This window comes from Brassica napus, chromosome A9, assembly GCF_020379485.1.
Source record: "Brassica napus cultivar Da-Ae chromosome A9, Da-Ae, whole genome shotgun sequence".
NCBI classification, from domain to species: domain Eukaryota; kingdom Viridiplantae; phylum Streptophyta; class Magnoliopsida; order Brassicales; family Brassicaceae; genus Brassica; species Brassica napus.
This window is the reverse complement of record NC_063442.1, coordinates 8629893-8654095: the sequence shown is the minus strand read 5'-3', so window position 1 is coordinate 8654095 and position 24203 is coordinate 8629893. Positions and strand designations below refer to the sequence as shown.

At 36.7% G+C, this 24203-nt stretch overlaps 8 protein-coding genes and 1 pseudogene across 9 annotated transcripts; 5 read left to right on the top strand and 4 right to left on the bottom strand.

Annotated features, from left to right (window-relative positions):
• Window positions 1–1739: 1739 nt before the first annotated feature.
• Window positions 1740–5116, bottom strand: LOC106366483 (protein PAM71, chloroplastic-like). The gene is made up of 12 exons (XM_048739747.1): window positions 4808–5116; window positions 4661–4724; window positions 4248–4451; window positions 4092–4145; window positions 3952–4013; window positions 3810–3878; window positions 3661–3712; window positions 3343–3417; window positions 3135–3264; window positions 2953–3023; window positions 2697–2744; window positions 1740–1984 (listed from the first exon to the last, which is right to left on the bottom strand). The coding sequence occupies exons 1-12, from the start codon at window positions 4939–4941 to the stop codon at window positions 1913–1915; spliced, it is 1035 nt and encodes a 344-aa protein (XP_048595704.1). The 5' UTR covers window positions 4942–5116; the 3' UTR covers window positions 1740–1912.
• A 781-nt stretch (window positions 5117–5897) lies between these two features.
• Window positions 5898–6732, top strand: BNAA09G12000D. Its single transcript, XM_013803860.3, has 3 exons — window positions 5898–6177; window positions 6368–6503; window positions 6593–6732. The coding sequence occupies exons 1-3, from the start codon at window positions 6014–6016 to the stop codon at window positions 6647–6649; spliced, it is 357 nt and encodes a 118-aa protein (XP_013659314.1). The 5' UTR covers window positions 5898–6013; the 3' UTR covers window positions 6650–6732.
• A 1200-nt stretch (window positions 6733–7932) lies between these two features.
• Window positions 7933–9184, bottom strand: LOC106364236 (defensin-like protein 35). The gene is made up of 2 exons (XM_013803856.3): window positions 8737–9184; window positions 7933–8509 (listed from the first exon to the last, which is right to left on the bottom strand). The coding sequence occupies exons 1-2, from the start codon at window positions 8795–8797 to the stop codon at window positions 8343–8345; spliced, it is 228 nt and encodes a 75-aa protein (XP_013659310.1). The 5' UTR covers window positions 8798–9184; the 3' UTR covers window positions 7933–8342.
• A 1686-nt stretch (window positions 9185–10870) lies between these two features.
• LOC106366482 (V-type proton ATPase subunit E3) lies at window positions 10871–12903 on the bottom strand. The gene is made up of 6 exons (XM_013806082.3): window positions 12643–12903; window positions 12428–12528; window positions 11706–11880; window positions 11426–11622; window positions 11246–11345; window positions 10871–11111 (listed from the first exon to the last, which is right to left on the bottom strand). The coding sequence occupies exons 1-6, from the start codon at window positions 12742–12744 to the stop codon at window positions 11073–11075; spliced, it is 714 nt and encodes a 237-aa protein (XP_013661536.1). The 5' UTR covers window positions 12745–12903; the 3' UTR covers window positions 10871–11072.
• A 217-nt stretch (window positions 12904–13120) lies between these two features.
• On the top strand, window positions 13121–16304 carry LOC106364234 (putative inactive receptor-like protein kinase At1g64210). The gene is made up of 2 exons (XM_013803855.3): window positions 13121–15189; window positions 15256–16304. The coding sequence occupies exons 1-2, from the start codon at window positions 14001–14003 to the stop codon at window positions 15840–15842; spliced, it is 1776 nt and encodes a 591-aa protein (XP_013659309.2). The 5' UTR covers window positions 13121–14000; the 3' UTR covers window positions 15843–16304.
• LOC106364232 (mitochondrial import receptor subunit TOM7-2-like) lies at window positions 15952–16260 on the bottom strand. The gene has a single exon (XM_013803854.3). It carries the CDS (start codon window positions 16258–16260, stop codon window positions 16045–16047), a length of 216 nt encoding a protein of 71 aa, XP_013659308.2. The 3' UTR covers window positions 15952–16044.
• A 33-nt stretch (window positions 16305–16337) lies between the features above and the next one.
• Window positions 16338–17754, top strand: LOC106364231 (ubiquitin-conjugating enzyme E2 28-like). 2 transcript variants are annotated; one of them, XM_048739745.1, is made up of 4 exons: window positions 16338–16576; window positions 16971–17098; window positions 17168–17284; window positions 17373–17673. In XM_048739745.1, exons 1-4 carry the CDS (start codon window positions 16486–16488, stop codon window positions 17436–17438), a joined length of 402 nt encoding a protein of 133 aa, XP_048595702.1. In that variant the 5' UTR covers window positions 16338–16485; the 3' UTR covers window positions 17439–17673. The 2 variants fall into 2 exon arrangements, with proteins under 2 accessions (XP_048595702.1, XP_013659307.2); XM_013803853.3 differs by having other exon boundaries at window positions 16348–16576; window positions 17392–17754.
• Window positions 17755–17855: 101 nt separating this feature from the next.
• LOC106366480 lies at window positions 17856–20825 on the top strand (annotated as a pseudogene).
• Window positions 20826–21818: 993 nt separating this feature from the next.
• Window positions 21819–24191, top strand: LOC106366479. The gene is made up of 4 exons (XM_048739746.1): window positions 21819–23375; window positions 23577–23656; window positions 23736–23766; window positions 23860–24191. The coding sequence occupies exons 1-4, from the start codon at window positions 21854–21856 to the stop codon at window positions 24006–24008; spliced, it is 1782 nt and encodes a 593-aa protein (XP_048595703.1). The 5' UTR covers window positions 21819–21853; the 3' UTR covers window positions 24009–24191.
• Window positions 24192–24203: the final 12 nt, after the last annotated feature.

Below are 24203 nucleotides of genomic sequence, written 5' to 3'. Positions count from 1 at the left end.
TTTGGTATTTTTATGATTGCTTGAATAAATTTTAATTCATATTTTAAATACTATTTTTTTAAATATATGTTTTATTTTTTGTGTTTTCATCCAAAACATCAAATATTTTAAAATAGAAGGAGTACTATTTCGAGAACAAGTTTTTTTAAGGTTTAAGTTGAACAATGTAATAAATAATAGATGAGCTTCTTGCAAGAATTAAGAAAGATTAATGTTGCTGGTAATGAATGAATTTAAGTAATTAGCGTATGACCGAATCAACAATCGGCGGTTGCCAGCGTCAGCATAACGCAGTGCGTGGCGGCTGAAGCAGCAGCGGCTCGTCACCGTTCAATTTGGTTCTGTGATTATGAGTCTGGGCCCTACTTGCCTCTTTGTGTGGGCCCTTATGATTCCCTCGGGAATGTCTACGATCGATAGCCTAATTTTCACGATTTTTATTTTATTTTTATTCTGAGAACAATATATAAAGCGACATCGTTTCTTCCCTTTGCTATATCATTCATTGTCCGTATTAAGAAACCAAAGAAGAAGGCCCACGTACGATCAAAGAGTGGTTCAGGTTGCACATGCAGACACCTTAGATTCTTTTTTTTGTAAACTAGACACCTTAGATTTTGTTACCTTTTTTTGTAAAAATGGATTTACTCTTTTGGGGTCAGATGTTTTGATTCTCAAATTCAACAATTTTTTTGTTGTTTACTCTTTTCAATTAAAGCGTGTTAGAGTTTTATCAACAACAATAAAATACTCCTTCCGTTTCAGAATCTTTCATGTTTTAGAATTTTTTTTTTTGAAAAAACCATGTTTTACTAATTGTAAATTTACTAAACTTTAATTTCAAAGATATTAATTGTATTTACTAAACTTTGATTGGTTAAAAATTATATAAAATAGCTTAAGACGGAAAATAATATATTTATTGTCAAAAGTTTACGTGTTTATTTAATAAGTGTGAAAACTTTAGAATATACATTATTTTGAAACATATGGATCAGTACATAACATGTTAGATACTCCATATGTTTCTAAAAGATAGAATTTTTAGTATTTTTACACATATTAAGAAAACACATTAACCTACCATAATAAATGTATCGTTTTCTGTAATTTTCAATTTTCAATAACTTTTAACCAATAGTAATTCAATAAAGTCAATTAATTTTCTTGAATTTTACAATTTTTTAATAAAAAACACAAAAGTTACATCTTTCTGAAACAAAAGTTTTTTTTTAGAAAGCCTATCATTAAGAAACAAATGGAGTATATTTTACTATTGATACCGGTAGCTGCAACTTTTTAGTTTTCTCAACATTAAATATCAAATTTTGATAATTTTATATAAATATGTAGTTTTAAAATAGACAACTTGCATTTTATTTGTGATTTTGAATATAGGTGGGAAAAGTTATTTCTTTCTGTACGTGCTCTTTCTACAGTTTTTCTTCTAATCTTTTCTTTTTATTTAATAAAACTACAAGCTACAAGAAAAGAAACTCATTTGGGAGTGGAACTTATAAAGCGTGTAAATTTGTAACTTTTCATATACTTTATTACAGATCCACGATTATAATATTTAAATATACCTTTACACGAAGAATAATAAAAGAATATGCTCTACCATGTTCGACTCCTTTATATTCTTTACTGTCCCGAACACGTGTTATGTTTGGACATATCTTTCAAAAACATAATAAGATTATTACCTATGTTGTTGACCTGTAAGCAACTCTAACCACTAAAACAAATGCATCGATGCTTGATAGTACACATGAAAACTGTGAATCCACAGTATAGTTAGCAGAAAAAGAGTGGACAGTAAACAATGATAAAATTTACAAATAACATGAAATTGTATTTTAAATTCACAAACAAATAAGAGGAAAAGAAATATCATTATTAATTTCGTCACTTACGTAATGATCTCAGACACTGTCACAGCAGCAAACACGAGAAACAAAACTCCTCCGACATAAGCTATTGCCTGTTTTGAACAAAACAAACATTTAGCTTACCTTCCTGTTAAGAATTCTCTCTCACTCAAAACACTTCAATAAATAAAGAATTAAATTTTTGAGCAACTCCAAAAAGCAGTTTTAGAAAGTTTGTTTATCAAAGGAAAAAAAAATATTGTAAGAGTTATGATAGTAGTAAAGGTTCTATATAAAACTACTAAAATATAATCTAAAATCTAAATTCTAAATCCAAAGTCTTCAAACAGAACTATAAACTTCAAAACCTAACGTCGAACACTCTTTTCATATACTTTTTCTGAAAGATTTGTTGGCGTTTAGCTTATTTGTTTAGGAATAGTATCACGTTGTTGACAGATTAAATCGGACACAGGAAAGAATCAAAACAATAAAAGATGTTATTTTGACTCTTTCTGGGGGAGGGGAGGAATCGATACCAAATGATGTGGAAGGATTGAGATCAATGAACATAGAAGCCTATTTGTTGCCACTTGCCATAGAATAAAAACCTTAATCTCTAACTTCTCTCACTTTCTTATATATAAAGTGCAAAAAGAGATCCTTTGACTAAAACAAAACTCAAAAAGGGGGTTTTGGAAAAAAAAACTAAGGATAAAAGCTAGTAATATTGCCATTAGAATCTGTGTTTTGTGTAATAAAAGCTGAAAAATTCCAAGGATATGCTTTTAGGAACTAATATATATGTATAAAGATATCTGATACCTTCTCTGACAAGAAGTTTCCTAGCAAAGAACCTCCCAAAACCGCAAGCTGTAATAAGGAAAAACAAATCCAAGTAGCAAGTTATGGTTCTTGTGTTCCAAGTTTCTGGAGAGTAACAGTTCTCCTCGTTGATGGGTTTTAAAGCCCTATCAATATTAAGATTTTTAGGGTTTATAAATGCTTTTGATTAGCCTAGTTGTTAGGGTGGTAGTATAAGTTAATACATTTCTGACAAAGAAAATGAACTATAACTGACCAGAGTCGCAGCACCGTGACCCGCCAATGCTCCAGCGATGACACCCAATGGCGATGATGCAGCCGCAAGAGCTTCAAATAATTAAAACGATTATAATGCATATTGGATTTTTTGGAACTGAGCTTTGGTAATAATGCTGGCCAAGTTTATATGATGGAAAGTTTAAAAGTTTAAAGACTAACCAATAGTTGAGAAGAAGGATTTATCACCCCATTCCGCAACAAAAACCAATGCGAAAGTGCTGATGATGGTGTTCGCGGCTGCTGCTAACCCGGCTCCGTTACCTGAAAGCTCTGAAACCGCTAGTTCTGCCTGTAGAAAACAAGTATTGAGTTTTTGAATGTCTATGGAAATATAAAAAAAAGTCAAAAGGCTAAAAAGAGAGTTTACTTCTTTCTGTTCTTCCTCAGCTTTAAGTCCATCATCAGAGATAGCATCTGCTAACGTTGAAACACCGAAGTAAACCTAAATGCAACAAAAAATGGTTAAATACTATGTCATGGTTAAGAATAAGCCTGTAAGATATTAAAAGCAATCAAAATCTTCATTTGGTTTAGTCGAACCTGAGACTTAAACTTCAATTAAAAAAACTCATACCAAACGGGTCCGAACAACATTCTTTGGTAGATATATATACTTACTAAACTGAAAGTTCCAAACCAAAACCCCCTGAGCTCTACTTAGAAAGGTGAATGAATAACGATTTACCAGGAGACAAACTGCTGCAATATCATCTATAGGCAAATCCGTCTCACCAAACCTGTGTGGTTTCAAGTCATTGACATTCTGATTCAGCATCAAACTTAAACCTGAAACATAAATTTTGAGCCGGAATTTTTTTATTTCATTTCTCAAACCTGAATGGAAGAATTTCATCGACATAGTGGAAAGTTCGTCCTAGCACTACAGATATAATCGTCATGATCCTGCAAAATTACCAAAATTTAGTAACGTTTCTCTACATAGTAAGTGAAAAGTGTTTGAGAAAAGAAAGCATACCCAAGAGCGCCAAAAGTCCCAGCGAAAACAGTAGCAGCGTTGTTCCTCGCTGCTAAAAGGGCCTACACATACCACCGCAAGACAGTGTCAATAAATCGTTTCTAAAGCGTAGATTTAACATTTGAAGCTCAACACCATACCGCGATGAAGAAAGTTTTATCTCCAAGTTCAGAGAAAAATATAAGCAAGAAGGCCTGCAGAGAGAGAGAGAGAAAGTTGTAAAATTTATAAGACTGACAGTGAAGAAGATGAAGACATAGTTTCTGGTTCAATGCAAAAAAGGAAGATTATCTAACCGAAGCAAAACCTGAGCTAATGTCTCCGAGGTCTCCAAGAGAAGCGACAAATGACTGGGGAAGTTGCGTAACCGCAAAAGCTGGGTCAGTTCCCAGTAATGCGAGCGGAGCAGATACAGTCAAGAGCTTCAGAACTCTCTGTGTCGAGTGAGCTATCGATGTGCCGACCAATACATCAAGATTTCTATCTTTTTCTTCAGATTTCTGAACAAAAAGAGCAAAACCAAACAACTTAGCTTATGCATTAAACACACACACACACGCACATACTCTCCAATTCTCCATCTTAGTTCAACCTTCAAATGAATCCTAATCAACTCCAAGGTCTCTATACTAACCCCTAGACTACCACATTAGGATACAAAGCAATTCAAAAATAGCGAGATTCAAATAAAAAAAAGAATCAAAGTCACCTCATCGAGGAAATAAGCTTCATCCCGTTGGAAACATCTCCCAGGTTCATTTCGACGCAAACGTCTGCACAGAATTGTCAAGACACTAAGTTCCGTTCGCAGAGCAAATTGAAAAGCCGATGAACATTAGGAGAGAACAAAACATACCTAGAGATGCATCGAACCGAAAAACCGACCGGAATTGGACAAGCGGAGACGCATCTCCTCGACGACGAGGAAGAAGAGTTAGGAGGACTAGGGTTTGGGAATGGAAGACGAAGAAGCGAATTCAAACTAAGCATTTCTCTTTTAAATCTTATACTCCTCCTCCCCGAGTTTTGTGTGTTCAATCTATCTTCTTCGTCTTCGCAGACAGTGTGAATATTTGATTCTTTAGTTTACTGGCAAAGAAAAGAGAAACCTCTGGTTCTGTTTGGTTGTCTGAAGATAGTGAAAATCCACTCAACTTGTTACGTGCGCGCCCCTCCACGTATGTCAAAGCGATTTATTCAATAAACAACACATGTAGGGGTGAGCACTTTACCCGAAATCCGAAGTGGCATCCGAACCCGAACCAAAAAACCCGAACCGAAATCCGAACCGAAATAGCAAAATATCCGAACGGGTATTAAATTAGGAGAGATTGGATATCCGAACCCGAACGGGTAATATCCGAACCCGAATGGATATCCGAAGATAACCGAACATATGTATAATTAACCTTATATTTTTAATTTACATCTTTCATTTTATATAAAATATTTATATTGATACTACACATACTTTAAATTCATATGATATACATACAATTACGTAGAAGATGATTTGCTATGCACTTAAAATACATGTCAAACTTTTTATTTCAACAATTAACAAAAAAACTACATCCAAAATTTAAAAACAATAACCAAATTAATGTCTTTTTAGTTTGAAAATGTTATGTCCAAATCTATTAACCATTCAATCTATTAAAAATACAAAAAATAGTTAAGTGAAAGTTATATATTTAAATACAAGAAATTTGAAAAATGAAAATTTTAATTTTTTTTTTCAAAATCTAAATATCCGAACCCGATCCGAAATAACCGAAACCGAACTAAAAATACCCGAATCCGACCCGAAGTACAGAAATACCCGAACGGGTTCTACACCTCTATACCGAAATACCCGAAAATCTGAAATACTCGATCCGAACCCGAACGGGTATCCAAAATAAGCCCATTATTTATCAAAATAAACACACTGATGAAACTGTGAATCAAATGTTGTTTTATGTGTGAGAGAGAATACTGAAGACATCAAAACGGCATCGTGTTAAGCTGATTAGTGGGCTTGTTTTTAACAAAGTCAGCGGTGTGATAGAGAAAGTGAGAGATGTCGACGGCGTCGTTCAGGTGGATTTTGCAGCTACACAAAGATGTACCAAAAGCTGCTCGCTTCTACGCGCAAGGTCTCGATTTCTCCGTCAATGTCGTTACTTTACGTTGGGCTGAGCTTCAGTCTGGTCCTCTCAAGCTAGCTCTTATGCAATCTCCCAGGTATTGATCAATGCAGATCACCTGTTCGATCATTTGTCTCAGTGAAACTTTCTTTTCCTGAGTTTGTTTCTCTAGAGTAGTTTTTTTTATTTGGTTGCCTTCAATTCACTGTAAAGCATGTCTGACTAAAAGGTTGATCATATAGTGTCTAATCATTGCAAAGATAAAAGGATTAATTGTTTTGATACAGTGACCATGTGGTGAGTGAGAAGGGATATTCTTCGCTACTATCGTTCACTGTGACTGACATTAATACATCAATCTCCAAACTTATGGAGTTAGGTGCCGAACTCGATGGCTCTATCAAATACGAAGTCCATGGCAAGGTAAAAGCAAACAGAGCAACCTTCTTCTTTTATCTTTTCTGCAGATGCTCAAATCTCATATTCGTTGTTAACGTTTCTTTGATAACCAGGTTGCATCTGTGAGATGTCTCGACGGTCATGTGCTCGGCCTCTATGAACCTTCTTAGATTTTATTAATTCATGAGTTTACTTTGTTACGGATGATTTCCTATTGGGACCGCCGATCAATAAACTAGATGGTTGATATGAACTAGTAGCCCAGCAAAAATCAAAGTAGTGCATAGGGCTCAGCATAAAATTCGTAACCCAGAATCCGAACGAATCTCTAACCAAAAAACTCATTCTATACCCAGTCCCAAATGTAAAAAATACCCGAATGAATTTTGTATAGTGTTACAAAAATATATTTGAATCTGAACTGTTATTAACCGAACTCGAAAAGACAATCCGGAAAATCTGGAAAAAAAAAACAATCTAAATATCTAAATTAATATACAATATAAATATTTGAAACATAAATATATAATTCAAATATTCAATTTCATATTTATTTTGATATGATATTTAACAATAAGTATTTAAATAAATATGTTACAAGTGTGAGGCGGTTTTAATGTTTGAACCGAACTCGGTATACAATAAGAATCAGGATCGCTATGTTATCTCTCTAAAATCTCTCTCTATGAGTTGTAGGAAGAAAGATCAGCCCTTTGTTTGATCGACAAGGTTTTTTTTATAGTTGCGAGATGGTTTGAATGAGAAAAGAAGACAACTCATTTTCCTTGTTGATGAGTTTACATACTCTAATCCTGTTAAGTGAAGTCACATATTCTTTACGATGCAGGTGTAGCTCGTTTTGTCCCAAGGTACTAAATGTGGATCATACGGTATCATCTATATTCGCTTACCGAGTCAACATGTTTTTCTTTGAGTATGGATGCAAGCTTGTCTCGTCGATTTCATCATCCACTTTTGTCTTTTAACGAATTGTACTTCTTTCATTTTTCCGCTTTTGAATTCAATGAACTTCTTCTATAACTAAGCTGGATATTGATGGGAATGTGTAGTCTACTTACAATATTAATGAAATATTTAATTGGTGAAGAACTCATGTTGAAATATTATTGATACAGATTCTCTAGTCTCATTTTAAATTTTAAAGATTACATATCAATTTGTTCTTTGATGCTTAATAGTCAAGTATAGTTATTTTATCCATTATTATTATAATTAAATTCAACTTTAATTATATTTGCAAATACTAAAAATATATCCAATATTTTTATCAGTAAGAATCATGAAAAATATCTCCCAAACGTATAATAAATGAATACATCAAATAAAGTATGCATTTGAGTTTATTATTCCTCGTAAAACCAATGTTTATTATTCATCATAAAACCAAACCAACAAATATATGAAAGTAACAAAAAATCACAAAATGTTAATACAAAAAGAAGTAGATTATGAATTTGATATAATAGTCTCCGCAACTGTTTGAGTCTCTCTAACAAAAAAAAATTAATTTACACTAATTTCAGCATTCCAACAAGCAATACTTATAAATTTAGGGTCCAAATAACATGCGGGGCAATTGTGAAACAACTTCGATGCGGTTTTAATAATAACAAAAACATATAATACATAATTATATGTAGAAATTTTTGTTACTACTAAATTTTATGCAGAGCGGTGTAGTCTGTCATCATTCGAAACTTTATTATGTTAAAACGCAAGGAAGCGTTTATTCTCTCTCTCCGTTGATGGGCTTCTCTCCCTTCTTTTATCTAGTTTCTTCGGTATTTTATTAGCAAGAGTTCTATGGAGAGACTGCCGTCGAAGATGCCATGCAATTGGTATTCATATACCTTCATAGCATTTACACATGTAATTACCTTTGTGTCCTTGACAAGAACCACCCATAAAACCTTGTGTTTTACAGTAGCTATAACATGCAGCTTTTTTGTCTACACCATTTGGATCTGGACATTTTCTTCCCGTTGGATTTAGTGCTGCTTCTCCAAATCCTATCGAATATTTTCTTAAGAAGAAACAAATTAGAGTTGTTTGACCAAAAAAAACAAATTAGAGTTTTATCTAAATATAAAAACAAAAAAAAAACTACTATAATTTTATAAATGAAACGAACACACAAACTTTTGAATCGAAATTTAATAAACATGTGAAACAATCCATTATAATAAATATAACTGAAAACGTATCAAAGCGATAAGATGTATTAGAAATCGATCACCTGAGGATATCAAAACACAGAGGCAAAGAACCAAGAAGAAGGAGATTTTGTTAGTTGCCATTTTCTTGTTTCAAAGTTAGAAGAGTTTACTGGACATATCTTTCATTACTTTTATTTTATAACAAAAAGGATACATCTAAAAATAACATTTGGGAAGAGGTCAAAAATAAAAGGGATGACCCGTTTTTCGGCCATGTATGAAACATTTTTCTGGACGTAAATCTTAATAAAACAAAAAAAATGTTAAATCAAGCAAATGTATATGTATAAAACTTTGCGATGTCCTTTTCTCTTTAGTTTTTTTTTCAACTGTTTTGAATAAAAATTTTATACTGAAAAAATTTCACCATATGTGCTGACCTAAATGTGGATACGGATCGAATATTACCATAAAAAAATCTTAGTATCTGTATTCTATTTTGTAACTTTGTGATGCTTTTATCTTCTTTTTTTTTAACTATTTTGAGTTATTAGATCCCACCACATGTGCTGGCCTAGATGTGGATACGAATCAAATATTAATATTACTTTTAGTATTTGTGATTTGCTTTGTATTTTACGAATATTTAAATTTTCAATTTGCTTTGTCTTAGAAAATATGGACATCCGTTTTTTTTAGATATTCGGAAAATTTACAGATATTTCCGAATATTTATGAATATTTCATCTACTTTTTTCAATAAAATTAAATCTAGAAAGAATGTAAGTCCATTTAAAAAAAATCTTTTACATTATAAAAACTAAAAAGCAAATAATAGTGAAACTATATGTTCCATAAATTTTTAAAAGCAGTTATTTTTTATAAAACATAATTTTTTTAAAAAACTTAGAGTTTTTATAAAGATTTTATATTTATTTATTAATTTAATACTTTTAAAAGTAATTTTATAAATAATTTCGTAAAAGTATAAATTTATCTATTTGTATGTTGACAAAAAAAAACTATTGTCTATATTAGTTGCTAATAGTTTCCTTATCTGTTACGATTAAAATTAGTTATCTATTGCACACTTTGTATTTTTTTCAAATTTTATTAGGATGAGGTGAAGTTTATCTTAGATGATCAGGCATGTTTGATGACCCTAACAACAATTTTAGGGTGGGATGCCCTGCTGGATGATGAACTCGTCGATAACATGATTGTTAACCTATACGTTCTTTGATAGTAGAGTTCAGAACAAATGTAACACATATACTATCTATATATATTAGTTGCTAATAATCTTGTTATCCACTACTATCCTAATTAAATGTCCCTTGTTCAAATTGTATCTATTTGATTTTTATTTGGTTAAGATTAAGTTCATCTTAGATGACTAAACACAAGAGTTTGGGTGGGATGACAAAGTGTCTCCAATCTTAATCACCGGTGAAGCACAACGAGCACATATATGGAGGAGATGCATGGAATAGTTACGAGAGAGAAAATAAGCAATAATTTAATATATTTTATCTGCTACAAATATAGGATGGTTCCCATCTTATATATTGCATGTTAATAAATTTATTAACGTACGTATTTAAATTCAATTCAAGATATATTTGTCTCAATTGTTCTCTTAGAAGTTAAACTTTTTTATAACATCTAATATATATTGTTTGGTGACACAGCTCATCCAGTTAGGTTAACTTAAGTACACCTTATGCAAAAAAAACTATACACATAACAAATATCTACAGTGTAATATGTTCATTAGCTAATACTAGTCTATATATAATACTAAAGCACATCAAAATACATTTGTACCAAGTATTTTCCTATTATGTAAACATAACAATATCACATAACACGTGCAAAAATTCAGTAAAAAAAAAAACATAACACATGAGTAGGTGACAACTCCATCCGGTTAAGTTAAGATAATTATATCATGTTCGATTAACAAAACGAGTGGCTACGAAAGAAACTAGCTGCAGACCTACTTTGTACTAGTTATCTACAGCTGTCCTATGAAAGATCAAACAAAATCCTAGAGTGTGCACGTTTTATCCAACATCATCTCAGCCTAGGGGCAAAATTGGTAGAAGGTACCAAATGTTGAACAGTGTAAGAGAGTTTTAAAGCGTGTGGGGTATTCACCCAATTTAGTGCACTTTTACGTATATCCAGCCAATTATATAAAAAAAAAGCATATTCAACCAAATATTTATTTATAACATCACCACACCAAACCAACATAGATGTGAAGAAAATAACAGACAAAGGCCAAGGTCCATTGACAAAAGCAAAAGGCCAATTAACACATTGTACAGAGTTTTTTCAAATTGGTGACAATTGAAAGAATGGATAGATAATGGAGCCATTACCTTTCATGGTTCAAAGTTGGAGTCACTCATCAAGCTGCACCAACCTGGCCAAAGAGCGACTTTCGGATCTACAAACATTCAAATATAAACACCTTTTAGAGAAACAATTTCACAACTTAGAATAAAGATGAAAACATTTTATCAAGTTCTTGTGAAGAGGTTCCAAGAGCCTTATGATGATGCTAATGCAATTATGTCTAACCTCAGGAAGTTTCTTGCGGAAAGCGACCTCCAACCTTGCATCAAGAGTGTTTTCACACACAATTTTCCCATCACGAGAAGCCAGCACCACTCCTCCAGCACTGTTATACATCACAACACAAGTGGTATTATAGTTTGTTTCTTTATAGTTTGTAAGTGTTTTTGGTATCAAAAAACTTACCAGAAAGGAGCATGGGGATCATCTTCGGAAGGAGCAGGTGGAAGGAAAATGTCCTTGTCAACAATAATCTCAGGAGCATGAACCTTTGCTTTCTCGCAATATTCTTCAGTTGCATCGTCCAGCATAGACTCCACAATGTGAAGGTCTTCTTTGCGACAACGCAGTAACACTGAAGGCTCTTTCAGTCTAAGCAAACACTACAATTTCAACAAAAAAAACAATTTTAGTATAACAGTTTAGATCAAAACTATGGGATTGAGATTGTTGGTCTGGGAGAGACCTGAACAATGAGATGTTTCAAGAGATGTTTGTACTGATGGTGATGATGGTTGAAGAAGCTGTGTTCACTGACTTTGAGGAGTTGCTTTGCAGCCTCTTCTTTCATTGCATTGACAATGTCATCTTGTGCTTGAAGGACTTTGATCCTCGATGCGTTCAGTTGCATTGAGTAATCACTTTTACAGACACAGGAACAAAAGCAAAAAGACATATTAAGGGCATCTCCAATGTAACTCTATTTTTTCCTCTATAATTTACACAAAAATAGAGTAACTCTATTATAGTGTAACTTTTACTCCAATGGTGTTACTCTATAATAGAGTTACTCTATTATAGAGTGGAATATAGAAGAATGTCATATTTTACTCTATATTTGGAGTGAAAAAGTGACATTCCTCTATATTTCACTCTATAATAGAGTAACTCTATTATAGAGTAACACCATTGGAGCAAAAGTTACACTATAATAGAGTTACTCTATTTTTGTGTAAATTATAGAGGAAAAAATAGAGTGCCCTTAGAGATGGTCACAAGTGGCATCAGATCAAGCCAAAAACTAATCTACATCTCTTTAAAAATGTCACTAGGAACCAGCATTTAATATAGTCAATGATTCTCAACCTAGAGCTAGTCTATGATCATCTCCTTTGTAGTATTAAAAAGTAATTGCCATTAAACTATGAACACGAACAGATCTCTAAGCAAACAGCAAAGAGAGCTTACATCTTCCTTCGGACATCAACCTGCTTCTCCTTCTTCTCATACTCCTGTCTAATCTTCTTCTTCTCTGCCTCCACGAGCTGCAACTTCTCAATGTTAAATTCCTGTAACATCACGATTCAGCAGATCAGAATCATAAGATCCGAAGGTCAAGTAAAATAGTTGCAAACATCAGTCAACGAAATCGATCAAGAGAGAGAGAGAGAGAGAAGAGAGACTTCTTCAGCGGAGACGGAGATCTCATTGGCCTTTTCTTCGGCTTCCTGGCGGATAAACCTCACCATCTGCTCGATCTGCTTGGAGACATCTGCGTCGTTCATCTTGAGCCACCTACCAAATGACGATTGGGAGAAAAGAAAAACACAGAGGAGATCTTGTAGTAAGTGATTGATGATGAAGAGAGAGAGGGGGAGTATTGAAACGGTTTTGTCTTAATATGTGGACGGGGCCCCAAACAGTTATTATTATTATATGGTCGGGTCGACCTAGCCAGATCATGTTTCGTTGTTTTTTCTGTTTTTATTATTTTAGATTGCCACTAGAACCATCCCACCCCACGTGTTACTCGTTTCATCTCGACCAACAGAGATTCATTTATTAATATGATAACTCCAAAAAATATCTGTAAAACATATTTAATTATTTACTGATATGATAAATCAAAATATTTATGAAAAAACAGACTTAGTAAGAGTAACATATTTTGTAAACATTATTTTCATTAATAATATTAAGTTACAATTGGGACCATATCAAAACCCTCAAACTCAAATTGTAATCTACATTTGGTATGTTGCTAAAAAAATTACATTTGGTATCACATATTTTGTTGCGTTTTTGTTTTTGTTTTTGTTTTTGTTTTTGTATCTCTACTCTCAGTTCTAAGTCCTACCAAATTTCTAAACCATATATGGATAGATGTGGCTATGTGTGTAAACATCCCTAATATAAATAACACTTCAAAATTATATAGCTGACATAAATCTATCTATAAACTAATACATAAACACACAGAGACGTAAAGCAACATACAAAAATAAATAAGAAAAATATATTCAATTATCATAAAATGTTGTGGATTCTTTAACCTTTTCTAATAAATAAAACACTATATTCAACTATCATATAATATTGTAGATTCTTTAACCTATTCTGATAGAAAGTGGTATTGTTTACAATTCAATTCAATTCGAAAAAGATAATGTTTATCAGTAAATTCCTATTTCCATTTCTACAAAGATATTGTTAGTCAAGCCTCTGAATTTTACACCAGTCACTGGCTCACTGCGCTTGCGTTACAGTATAGAGAAAGTAGCCGTTTGGTGCCAAAATGTTACAAGCAAGAATTAAATTACAGAACAACAGTTGAAAACTTAAACGCAGAGAAACGGTCACGATTGGCTTCATCAAGTTTTATTTTAATTTCTGAGACTATAAAACATTTTCTTTGCCGGCTATAACCTGCCGGCGTATCTTTGCAATCTCACAACATAAAACATTTTTTAATCAGCACACATTCTTCAGATAAAGAAAAGTTCTCCGTTACAAGATAGAGACAAAAACTAGTTTTCTTACAATGCAAGTCTTCTTCTTCTTTTTCTCTTTGGTCCTCTGTTTCGCTCTGATCTTCTCAGAAACTCTCGAAGACGACAAGAGAGCTTTGCTTGAGTTCTTGTCACATTTCAGTTTACCTCTTCACCGCTGGAACCAGAGCTCTCCGACTTGCCATCACTGGACCGGAGTTACCTGCAGCCGAAACAGAATCGTATCCGTTAGATTGCCAGCGGTTGGACTAAACGGTTTGATCCCACCATTCACCATCACTCGTCTCTCGTCTCTAAAGATTCTTAGCCTTAGAAACAACCAACTCTCCGGAGAGCTCCCTTCTGATTTCGTCAACCTCAAGAACTTGACTCGTCTCTATCTACAACACAACCACCTCTCTGGTCCGTTACCAGCGATCTTCTCGGAGTTAAAGAATCTCAAGGTTCTTGATCTTTCTAACAATGGATTCAGCGGAAGCATCCCCTCCTCTCTTTCACGTTTGACCAGACTTAGAGTCTTGAACCTTGCAAACAACTCGTTCTCAGGGGACATTCCCGATCTCGATCTCCCAAACCTGAGGCAAATCGACCTGTCTAACAATAAACTCATCGGCGCAACACCAAAGTCTCTTCAAAGATTCAAAACTTCAGCGTTTTCCGGAAACAACATAACCGGAAAGGAGTCGCAACACAAGACTCCTTTCGGGTTAAGCCAGCTTGCTTTCTTGCTGATTCTCTCCGGAGCTTGCGTTTTGGGTGTTTCCGGACTCTCCTGTATAATAATGATCACCTGTTTCGGGAAGTCCAGAATCTCCGGGAAGTTTCGGAAGAGAGACTCCTCCTCCTCGTCGACCACTCCTCCAGGGAACTGGACATCTAGAGACGATGATAACAATGAAGAAGGAGGAAAGATCATCTTCTTCGGGGGAAAGAACCATTTGTTTGATTTAGACGATCTGCTAAGCTCATCAGCTCAAGTTTTAGGTAAAGGCGCCTTTGGTACAACCTATAAGGTAACAATGGAAGACACGAGCACAGTGGTAGTGAAGCGACTAAAAGAAGTAGTGGTGGGAAGAAGAGAGTTTGAGCAACAAATGGAGATGATTGGAATGATCAGTCATGAGAATGTAGCTGAGCTAAAGGCTTACTACTATTCTAAAGACGATAAACTCGCTGTTTATAGCTATTACACTCAAGGAAGCCTCTTCCATATGCTGCACGGTTAGTTACTATTCATTTAAACTAAATCAAAAGCAAAAAACGAGTAAACAAACAAAGGTTATGCAGGAAACAGAGGAACGTATGATCGAGTGCCTTTAAGTTGGGACGCTAGACTGAGAATAGCAACTGGTGCAGCGAGAGGATTGGCTAAGATCCACGAAGGGAACAACGGGAGATTCATCCATGGGAACATCAAGTCCTCAAACATCTTCTTAGACTCGCAACGCTACGGCTGCATAGGAGACATTGGCTTCACAACCATCATGAGATCTCTTCCTCAAAGGACTTGTCTTACTTCAGGTTACCACGCACCTGAAATAACAGACACGAGAAGAAGCACGCAGTCTTCGGATGTATACAGCTTCGGGGTGGTTTTACTCGAGCTTCTGACGGGGAAGTCGCCGGCAAGTAGAGAGACGAAAGGTGGTGAGAAGATGGATTTGGCCACGTGGATAAGGAATGTGGTGGTGGAAGAGTGGACAGGGGAAGTATTCGACATGGAGATTTTGAGCGAGTCGGGTGGGTTCGAGGAAGAGGTGGTTGAGATGATGCAAATAGGGTTGGCTTGTGTTGCTGTGAAGCAGCAAGAGCGACCTCACATAGCTCAAGTTGTGAAAATGATTCAAGATATTCGATCAACTGATGCAGAATGAAGGAATGAAACATTAGATCCTTTTTTTCCTTGATAGATCAATTTGTTTATTTAATTTGAATAAAAGCTGTTTATTGATTGTATTGTTTCTTAGCAGATTTGCAAAAAAATAACGGAACTTTGAGTTATATAGATTCAGAAACAAACAAAATAAAAAAACAGAACATAATTGGGGAAGTAAAAGGACTAAAACATTGAGAAGATCAAACGGGGCTGAGAAGCTGGAAAAGGTGAGTGTTTGGATCTGACTTCATGCCGAGGATGATGATGAGAGGGATGAATCCATAGTGAGTCGCGACCTTTGCTTTCTTCAGCGACCAGTTGGTCCAATCCTTGAAGACCTCGTACTTGGATGACGAGGAAGAAGATGATCCTTTTCCTCCTTTCCCTTTGATCTTCAACGAAGCCTTAGCCGCCATTGATTCTAACCTCAGAGCTCTCTGCGTCTATGGTTAAGCCAAAACAAAAACCCTAAAGGGTTTAAAGCCCCCCTTTTAAAGTACCTTTTATGGAAACTCTGGTTGGGTCAGAAGGTTTACTCATTCTCACTTCTTTTCCATTTTAATAAATTGTTTTTTAAGAAAAACTCGCTGGCCTGGTCTCGATGGCTTTCTCTCTCGTCTTCTCACGATCGCTGAAATCGAATGTTTGTTCAGAGCGAGAAAATGGCTTCGAAACGGATCTTAAAGGAGCTCAAGGATCTTCAGAAAGATCCTTCGACCTTGTACACTGCTGGTCAGACTTAGCTCTTCTTCGTTAGTATCTCGTTTTAAGCAGAAAAAAGTGTTATTTTTCTTCTTCTTAGTCAAAATTAACATAGTTAAGATGTAATTGCAGCTATTTAATTAAAAAAAAAAAGAACACTTTCTTGTTCCCTATTCGTTATCTATTGCATGCGGGTGTTATAGTTGTTGATTTTGCTTTATTAAAATGTAGTAAAAGTTCATTATGAATCGGTACTGTTGGTCTCAGTAGAGTCAGGGATTCATGTAGGAGAATCTCAAACTGGTCATGCATGAGAGCATTAATGTTCTGTTGTGTGTATTTCAGTTATTGCTATTGATCATATGTTTAAGAGAGGCTAAACTTTTATTTTATGCCTTCTGTGAAAAATATTGAAACCTTAAAGGTCCAGTTGCTGAAGACTTGTTTCATTGGCAAGCTACAATAACGGGTCCATCAGACAGTCCTTACTCAGGTGGAGTCTTTATCTTAACCATTCACTTCCCTCCGGATTATCCTTTCAAACCACCAAAGGTTTGAATCAAATTTGTAACATTTTTAAAACCATTCTGTTGTAATTCATTTGCTTTTTTCTTCTTGCAGGTTGCGTTTAGGACAAAAGTGTTCCACCCTAATGTCAACAGCAACGGCATCATTTGCTTCAACATTTGCCACGACGTTTTGAAAGAACAATGGAGTCCTGCACTCACAATATCCAAGGTGAACTACAAGAAAGCTCTCTTTTCTTTCTTTTAAAAACTAGCAATGGCGATAATGAGTCTTTTAACTCTCTGATTTGGTAATCCAGTCTATTGGTGACTTTCTAGGTTTTGGTTTCGATATGTTCATTGTTAAGGGATCCAAATCCAGATGATCCTATGGTTCCGGAGATTGCTTATATGTATAAAACCGATAGAGGCAAGTATGAGTCCACTGCAAGAAGCTGGACCCAGAAGTATGCAATGGGATAAAGTTTCTTCTTTTGATCCCTTTCTTTGTTCCCTGATTATCATTTTGTTGTCTTCCTTGCATTAATATTTGAAAATTAAATAGTCTATAATTATTTAGACCAATCAAACAATGTGAATCCTTGAAAATTAGATAAATACCAAAACAAATTTTCAAATTTTAAGGAGTATCCAAACAATGAGACGTTGCATTGTTGTTGGTTAGTGCATTTGTGATACTCTTGCCTCTCCTCCGGATGGGCTTTATTTTCCTCACATACATACACATTAATGGGCCTTTTTGGGCCTGTTGGTCGTATTAACAATGATGTTTTTGTAGGTACCCCGACAACCGAAAACAACTTATTTACAGAGAGAGCAGTACTAGAGTGACTGTCTGCCTCCTTGATCTCATCACCTGAGAAATCCTTAATGCAACTGAAAGTTCTTCCATTTCTGAACATCCAAGCTTCCTTTCGACAACCAAGACTAGAATCTCCATTTTCTCAGGTATCTAAACATCTTCCATAGACCTACTTTTTTGTTTTTAGGGTTTTTAGTTCTTGCTTGATATATCATCTTCTAGTTTTAGAGATATGAATTGTTTCTGTTTCTCTTAAAGCTTCTCATACTTCCAAAATCAGACACTTTGGTTACCATTTTAGGGCTGTTGTTTCAAAGAGAGACAGTGTTCATGTTGCTCTTTAGGGTTTATTATTCATGTAAAAATTAAAGTCACTCATGGGTCTTTATTTTATCCACTGCATTGACGTTTTTTCTTAAAATTTGAATTTATTGCAGGATTGTTGTAGTCATGGCTGAACTAGAGGTTTCTGTGTACTGCTACTGGAACGGTTGCATCAAGTATGGTCGTGAAGGCGTATACTATGAAGGACCAGCTCCTAAAAAGATTATAGTCAACCCCAAGATTGCGTTAAACAGATTGTTGGATGAGATGTATGTGCTTACTGGAGTAGATGTTGACAAGCAGAGATCCAAAGTCAAAATATTTGGTAGGTATCCTTCTGTTGTTGGACAGTCCAAGTTTCAGTATCTGCTTCTGCCTGTGGTGAACAACAGTAGTCTGGAGACAATGCTTGAGGTTCCAAGCAAACACCCTTCTGTCAAGATTGTGGAGTTGTATTTGGAAGTGAAGTCTGAGGGGGTTACTGGTCCTGCTGCTTGTTCCTCGAAACGACAGAAGACTGTTAAGGTAGAGAGGGATAGCAGTACTGGCAACATTGGAGATGCTGCAGTAGACGCTGACATGACAGATGTTAATAACATTGCTGCTTCAAATGCTGTAGCTCAGGTGGTTAATTTGGCGGGGGATGGTGGCAATATTCCGCATAAGGATTTGAATAAAGAGTCGAATCCTGGTGTTCCAAAGCCGTGTCTATCTAGTTTGTGGCTAGACGATCATGACTTGCGTGTAGGATTGTGCTTCAAAGATGCTGATGAGCTGAAGAAGGCTGTGGATTGGTGTTCCATTAAAGGAATGCAAAAGTGTGTAGTAAGAGAGACTGGGACGGACGAGTGTATGTTTGAGTGCATCAAATGGAGATGCAAGTGGTCACTTGGGGCTGCTAAAATGGAAAATCATGGACTTTTTGAGATAATCAAGTATACTGGTCCACATACTTGTCGTCCCGTTGAGCCAGAAAAGTCTGATTCAGAGTTTGAAGCAGATGAGATTGAGCGTTTGGTCAGGAGACATCCAACGCTATCATTCTCAGAGTTGCAGAATTGGTGGAAAGCAAATATTGGGCATGAGCTTGAAACTTCGGAGGTGCAGGCTGCTAAAGAGGAGGCTATTAAAAGAGCATTTGGAGATTGGGATCAGAGTTTTGAAGATTTGCCCAAGTTAATGTCTGCCTTTCAATCATCTAATGGACTGCTCGTGGATTGGAAGTACGATCTTTTTCCTAATCCTAAGTTTGCATCCTTCTGTGGAGTGTTTTGGGCATTTCCACAGTCCATCCAAGGATTTCAACACTGTAGACCTCTGATCCTAGTGGACACCAAAGAGCTGAAAGGTAAGCACCAGTTGAAATTGATGATTGCCTCAGGGGTGGATGCAGCCGACTATTATTTCCCTCTTGCCTTTGCGGTGACCAAGGAAGTGTCCTCAGATACTTGGCGTTGGTTTCTGACTAATATCAAAGAGAAAGTTACCCAAAGGAAAGGTCTTTGCCTCATCTCCAGTCCCCACCCGGACATACTCTCTGTTATCAACGAACCCGGGTCTCAGTGGAAAGAACCATGGGGCTTATCACAGGTTCTGTCTGAAACAGTTCTCGTCCCAGTTCTGTCGAGATTTTCCAGAACTGGAGAGTCTCTTGAAGCAAGCTGGAGAAACGGGTCAGAAGGAGGAATTTGAAACACACATAGAGAGAATTAAAAAGGAGAACCCAGAAGCTTGGAGAAGGTTAGACCAAATCCCCCCAAATCAGTGGGCTCTGGTTCATGATGGTGGTAGGAGATATGGAGACATGGAGATACATACAGAAAGTCTGTTTGCAGAGTGTGGAGGCTTTGAGTCGGCTGATCATGCGTTGACAGGTTCTGTTATGCTTCTCTTTGATGAGCTGAGAGACTGGTTTGAGAACGGTTCTCATTTTAGCCGCGCCTCTCTCAATTTTGGCGATGTGTACACTGAACCTGTCACGGACAAGCTTGAAGAGTTCAGGACAGCTAGGGTTACTTACATTGTAATGCCGTTAGACAATAACGCGTTTAAGGTCGCAGAACCAGCACAAAATGATGAATGGATCGTCCAGTTGAGCGATTGTACCTGCACATGTGGGGAATTTCAAAGCTACAAGTTCCCATGCCTGCACGCTCTAGCCGTATGCAAGCAGCTGAAAATCAACCCTTTGCAGTATGTAGACAACTGCTACACTTTTGAACGGAGTTACAAAACTTATGCCGCCACTTTCTCTCCTGTTCCGGAGCTAGCAGCTTGGCCGGAAGCTTCTGGAGTTCCGAGATTGTTTCCTCCGGTCATTCCGCCACCACCTCCACCTCCATCTAAAGTATCAGGTAAGTCCCAAAGCAAGGCCACTCCAAAAACTAATAACAAGAAGAGCTGATAAAAAGGTAGAGAGGTTTGAACCGAACTTAACCGAACCGGGCATTTTGGTGTGTATTGGTCTTTTATTTATGAAACTAGTAGCTTTTGACTTTTGGGAAGTAAGGTTAATCCGGTTTCGGAACTTAGTAGCTTTTTTGGTCTAACCGGGTATTTTAGTATGGTTATGTAACTGACCGACTTCTATTAAGTAATCGGATAAGACTGATGTACTCACTTTTAATACTTCCTCGATCTCCTACCTGGCTAAAACTTAATCCGGTTCGTTAATGAGAACATTTGGTGATCTCATGAAGTAATGCGAAACAAAGCTAAACCGGAAACTAAATCCCATTCTTCTTCAACATCTCTTCCCCTATCGGTTTTTTAAAAAATTATCGAAGCGGCAAAATCTCCCGCTTACACAAACGGGCCCTTTCTATTTCGGCCCATTTATACATAATTTCTGTTTGTTTTTTAATTATATTTCGAAAAAAGCTGAGAGAACGTGTACAAGTGAGCAGAGTGTAGTGTGCGAGAGTGATCATCGTCTTCCTAGAGACGCTTCCTCGGAGAAACCCTGTGAAATTTGAAATTTCTCTCCATTTCTTCACGAAAAAACCTCCGATTTGCAGGTACGTTCAATTGTTGACTTGATTATTTGTTATCTCCCAGACGGCAAGCGTCGCTGTTTTCGTTATCATTTGATTCGGAGAAACTTACAAGTCCTTACTTTGTTTTTCGTTTCTTAGGGTTTATGATCTTTGTCCTGCCTTTTAGCGATAGACATTGTCGTTTTGATACGGATCTTTTTAGGGTTTTGGCGTTTCGATCCTTTTAAAATTTGGCATTTTACTCTTTGAAATTCTCTTCAGGATTGTGGTGGTGATGGCTGAAAGAGAGATTAAGGTGATGTGTTACTTGGATGGTTGTATCAAGCATGGCCCTGATGGTGTCTACTTTGAAGGATCCACTCTTAAACAGATGAGAGTCAAGCAAAATGCTAACTTTAGCAGTTTTCTTGATGAGATTTATCTAATAACTGGGTTAGATAAGACGACATCATCAAACTTTAGAATCTTCACTAGGTACCCGCTTGTTGTTTCACAACCGATGGCTAAGTATGTGCTTGTTACCGTCATGTGCGATAGCGATTTGGAGAGAATGCTTGAGGTTCCAAGCAAACATCCTTCTATAAACACTCTGGAATTGTTTTTGGATGTTAAACCAACAGCTTCTGTTGTTCCTCCTCCTGCTGACTTCTCATGGTCAATGGCAAAGCCCAGTGGTCCGTCCAAAAGACAGAAGAGGACACAGCCGGCTAATAAGGATGAGCCGAAGAACTACTCATATGCAGATGGTTTTGATGAGGATGCTTTAGCGTGTGAGATTAAACGTGTGGTCAGTGTACACCCCACGCTCTCAGTTTCAGAGTTGCACAAGTGGTGGAAAGACAAACATGGCTTTGGGCTTGATGGATTTGATCAAGTTGATGATGCTCAAGGGCTGATGCAGGAAGCGAAAGATAAAGCTATCAAAAGACTCTTCGGAGATTGGGATGAGAGTTTCAGATTCATACCCAAGTTAATGTCTGCGCTTCACTCTTCTAACGGGCTGCTCGTTGACTGGCAGTATGATGACTCTTTGCCTAATCCTGAACATGCATCCTTTCGCAGCGTGTTTTGGGCGTTTTCACAGTCTGTCCAAGGGTTTCAGCACTGCAGACCTCTGGTTGTTTTGGACACCAAGCACTTGAAGGGTAAGTACAATATGAAACTGATGATAGCCTCAGGGTTTGATGCAGCCAACAGTTTTTTCCCACTTGCCTTTGCGGTTACTAAAGAAGTATCCACTGATACTTGGCGCTGGTTTCTCACTAGAATCAGAGAGAAGGTAACACCAAGGAAGGGCCTTTGCCTCATCTTAAGGCACCACCCGGACATACTCGCTGTTGTTAATGAACCGGGGTCTCAGTGGAAAGAGCCCTGGGCTTATCACAGGTTCTGTTTGACTCATCTGTGCTACCAATTCTCTCGCCTCTTCCCAGACCACCACCACCATCACCACACGGAGTATCTTGTGATGAAGGCTGGGTTGTCGAGTCAGAAGGCAGAATTTGATTCCTACATGAAGGACATCGAAGAGAAGAGTCCAGAAGGGTGGAAATGGCTTAACCAAATCCCTCCGCATCAGTGGACTCTAGCTCATGACGGTGGTCTCAGATACGGAATCATGGAGATAGGTACAGAAGCTCTGTTTGCAGTTTATAGAAGCTCTCCGAGAATTACAATGACAGGGGGTGTGATGCTTCTGTTAGATGAGCTGAGAGACGCTTTCCACGTGTCTTTTAAGTGTAGCCGTCGTTCTCTTAACCGCGGTGGTGTCTACACAGAGTTTGTTATGGACAAACTTCGAAAGTCCGTGAAAGATTCCGCTTCATACGTTATAACGCCGTTAGAAGGAGATTCGTTTCAGGTCTCAAAGAAAAAGGGACGCGCTCTTATGGGGAAATATGAAGAAGAGAAGGAATGCATTGTTCAGTTGAATGACTCAACCTGCACGTGCGGGAAGTTCCAGAGGAAGAAGTTTCCATGTCTGCACGCTTTAGCGGTCTGCAAGAAGATGAAAATCGACCATTTTCAGTATGTAGACGACTGTTACTCCGCTGAAAGCTATTACAAAACTTATGAGGCTACATTTTCTCCTGTTCCGGAGATGTCAGCTTGGCCGGAAGCTTCCGAAGTTCCAACAATGTTTCCTCCTGTCACTGCACCACCTCCACTTAAAGTATCAGGTAGATCTCAGATCTCAAAGTTAAACAGAATTGAATCAACCCGGACATAGGATTAAACCGGTTTAGGTTTATATTCAGTAGGAGATCATTCGTTATATACCTGTGTTATTTCTTTAATATTATGTTCTCAGTGACTTTTATTACAGTCTCTTATTTGTCTGACACCATCGTTGTGTTATCTTGAAAAAGGAAAAGGGAAAGGCAAAAGCAAAGAGCCTCCAAGCAATGAAGAGTTGAGAAATGCAATACTTGATATCTTGAAAGTGATGGACTTTAAAATGGTAAGGACTTCGAACACCATCATGTAATTTCTGTGTTACAAGTTAGATGTTTGACAAAAGCTTTGTTGTTTTGTGACAGGCTTCGTTTACTGACATCATTAAGCAACTTGGTATGAGCGTAAGATTTAGGTGTTTTCATTTATTTTCTTTACTGATGGTTTCTTCTTTGTAACGTGCATTGTTTCACCATGTTTTTTTTACAGCTGTCAAGTTTCGATACAATCTTACCGCTCGAAAGTCATCCATAGAAGTAATGATCCAGTATGAGCTCGAGAAGTATGCAGCTGATTCCGAAGAGGAGGATGACGAAGAGGATGAAGATGAAGAAGAAGATGAAGAAGGGTTGTGGTAGGAGGGAGCATTAACATTAGCTCGTTAGGATTCATTTCATGCCCTTTTTTAAAACAATCTTTTGAATTCTTGCGTATGCTTTCTAGTAACTGGTCAAATAGGTCTTATGTCAAACTGAACCAGGCTTAGAATCAAACCAGTGGGACTATTTTGCTGTGATGGTTATACTGAGTTGACTGCCCTATTCTTAGTTAAA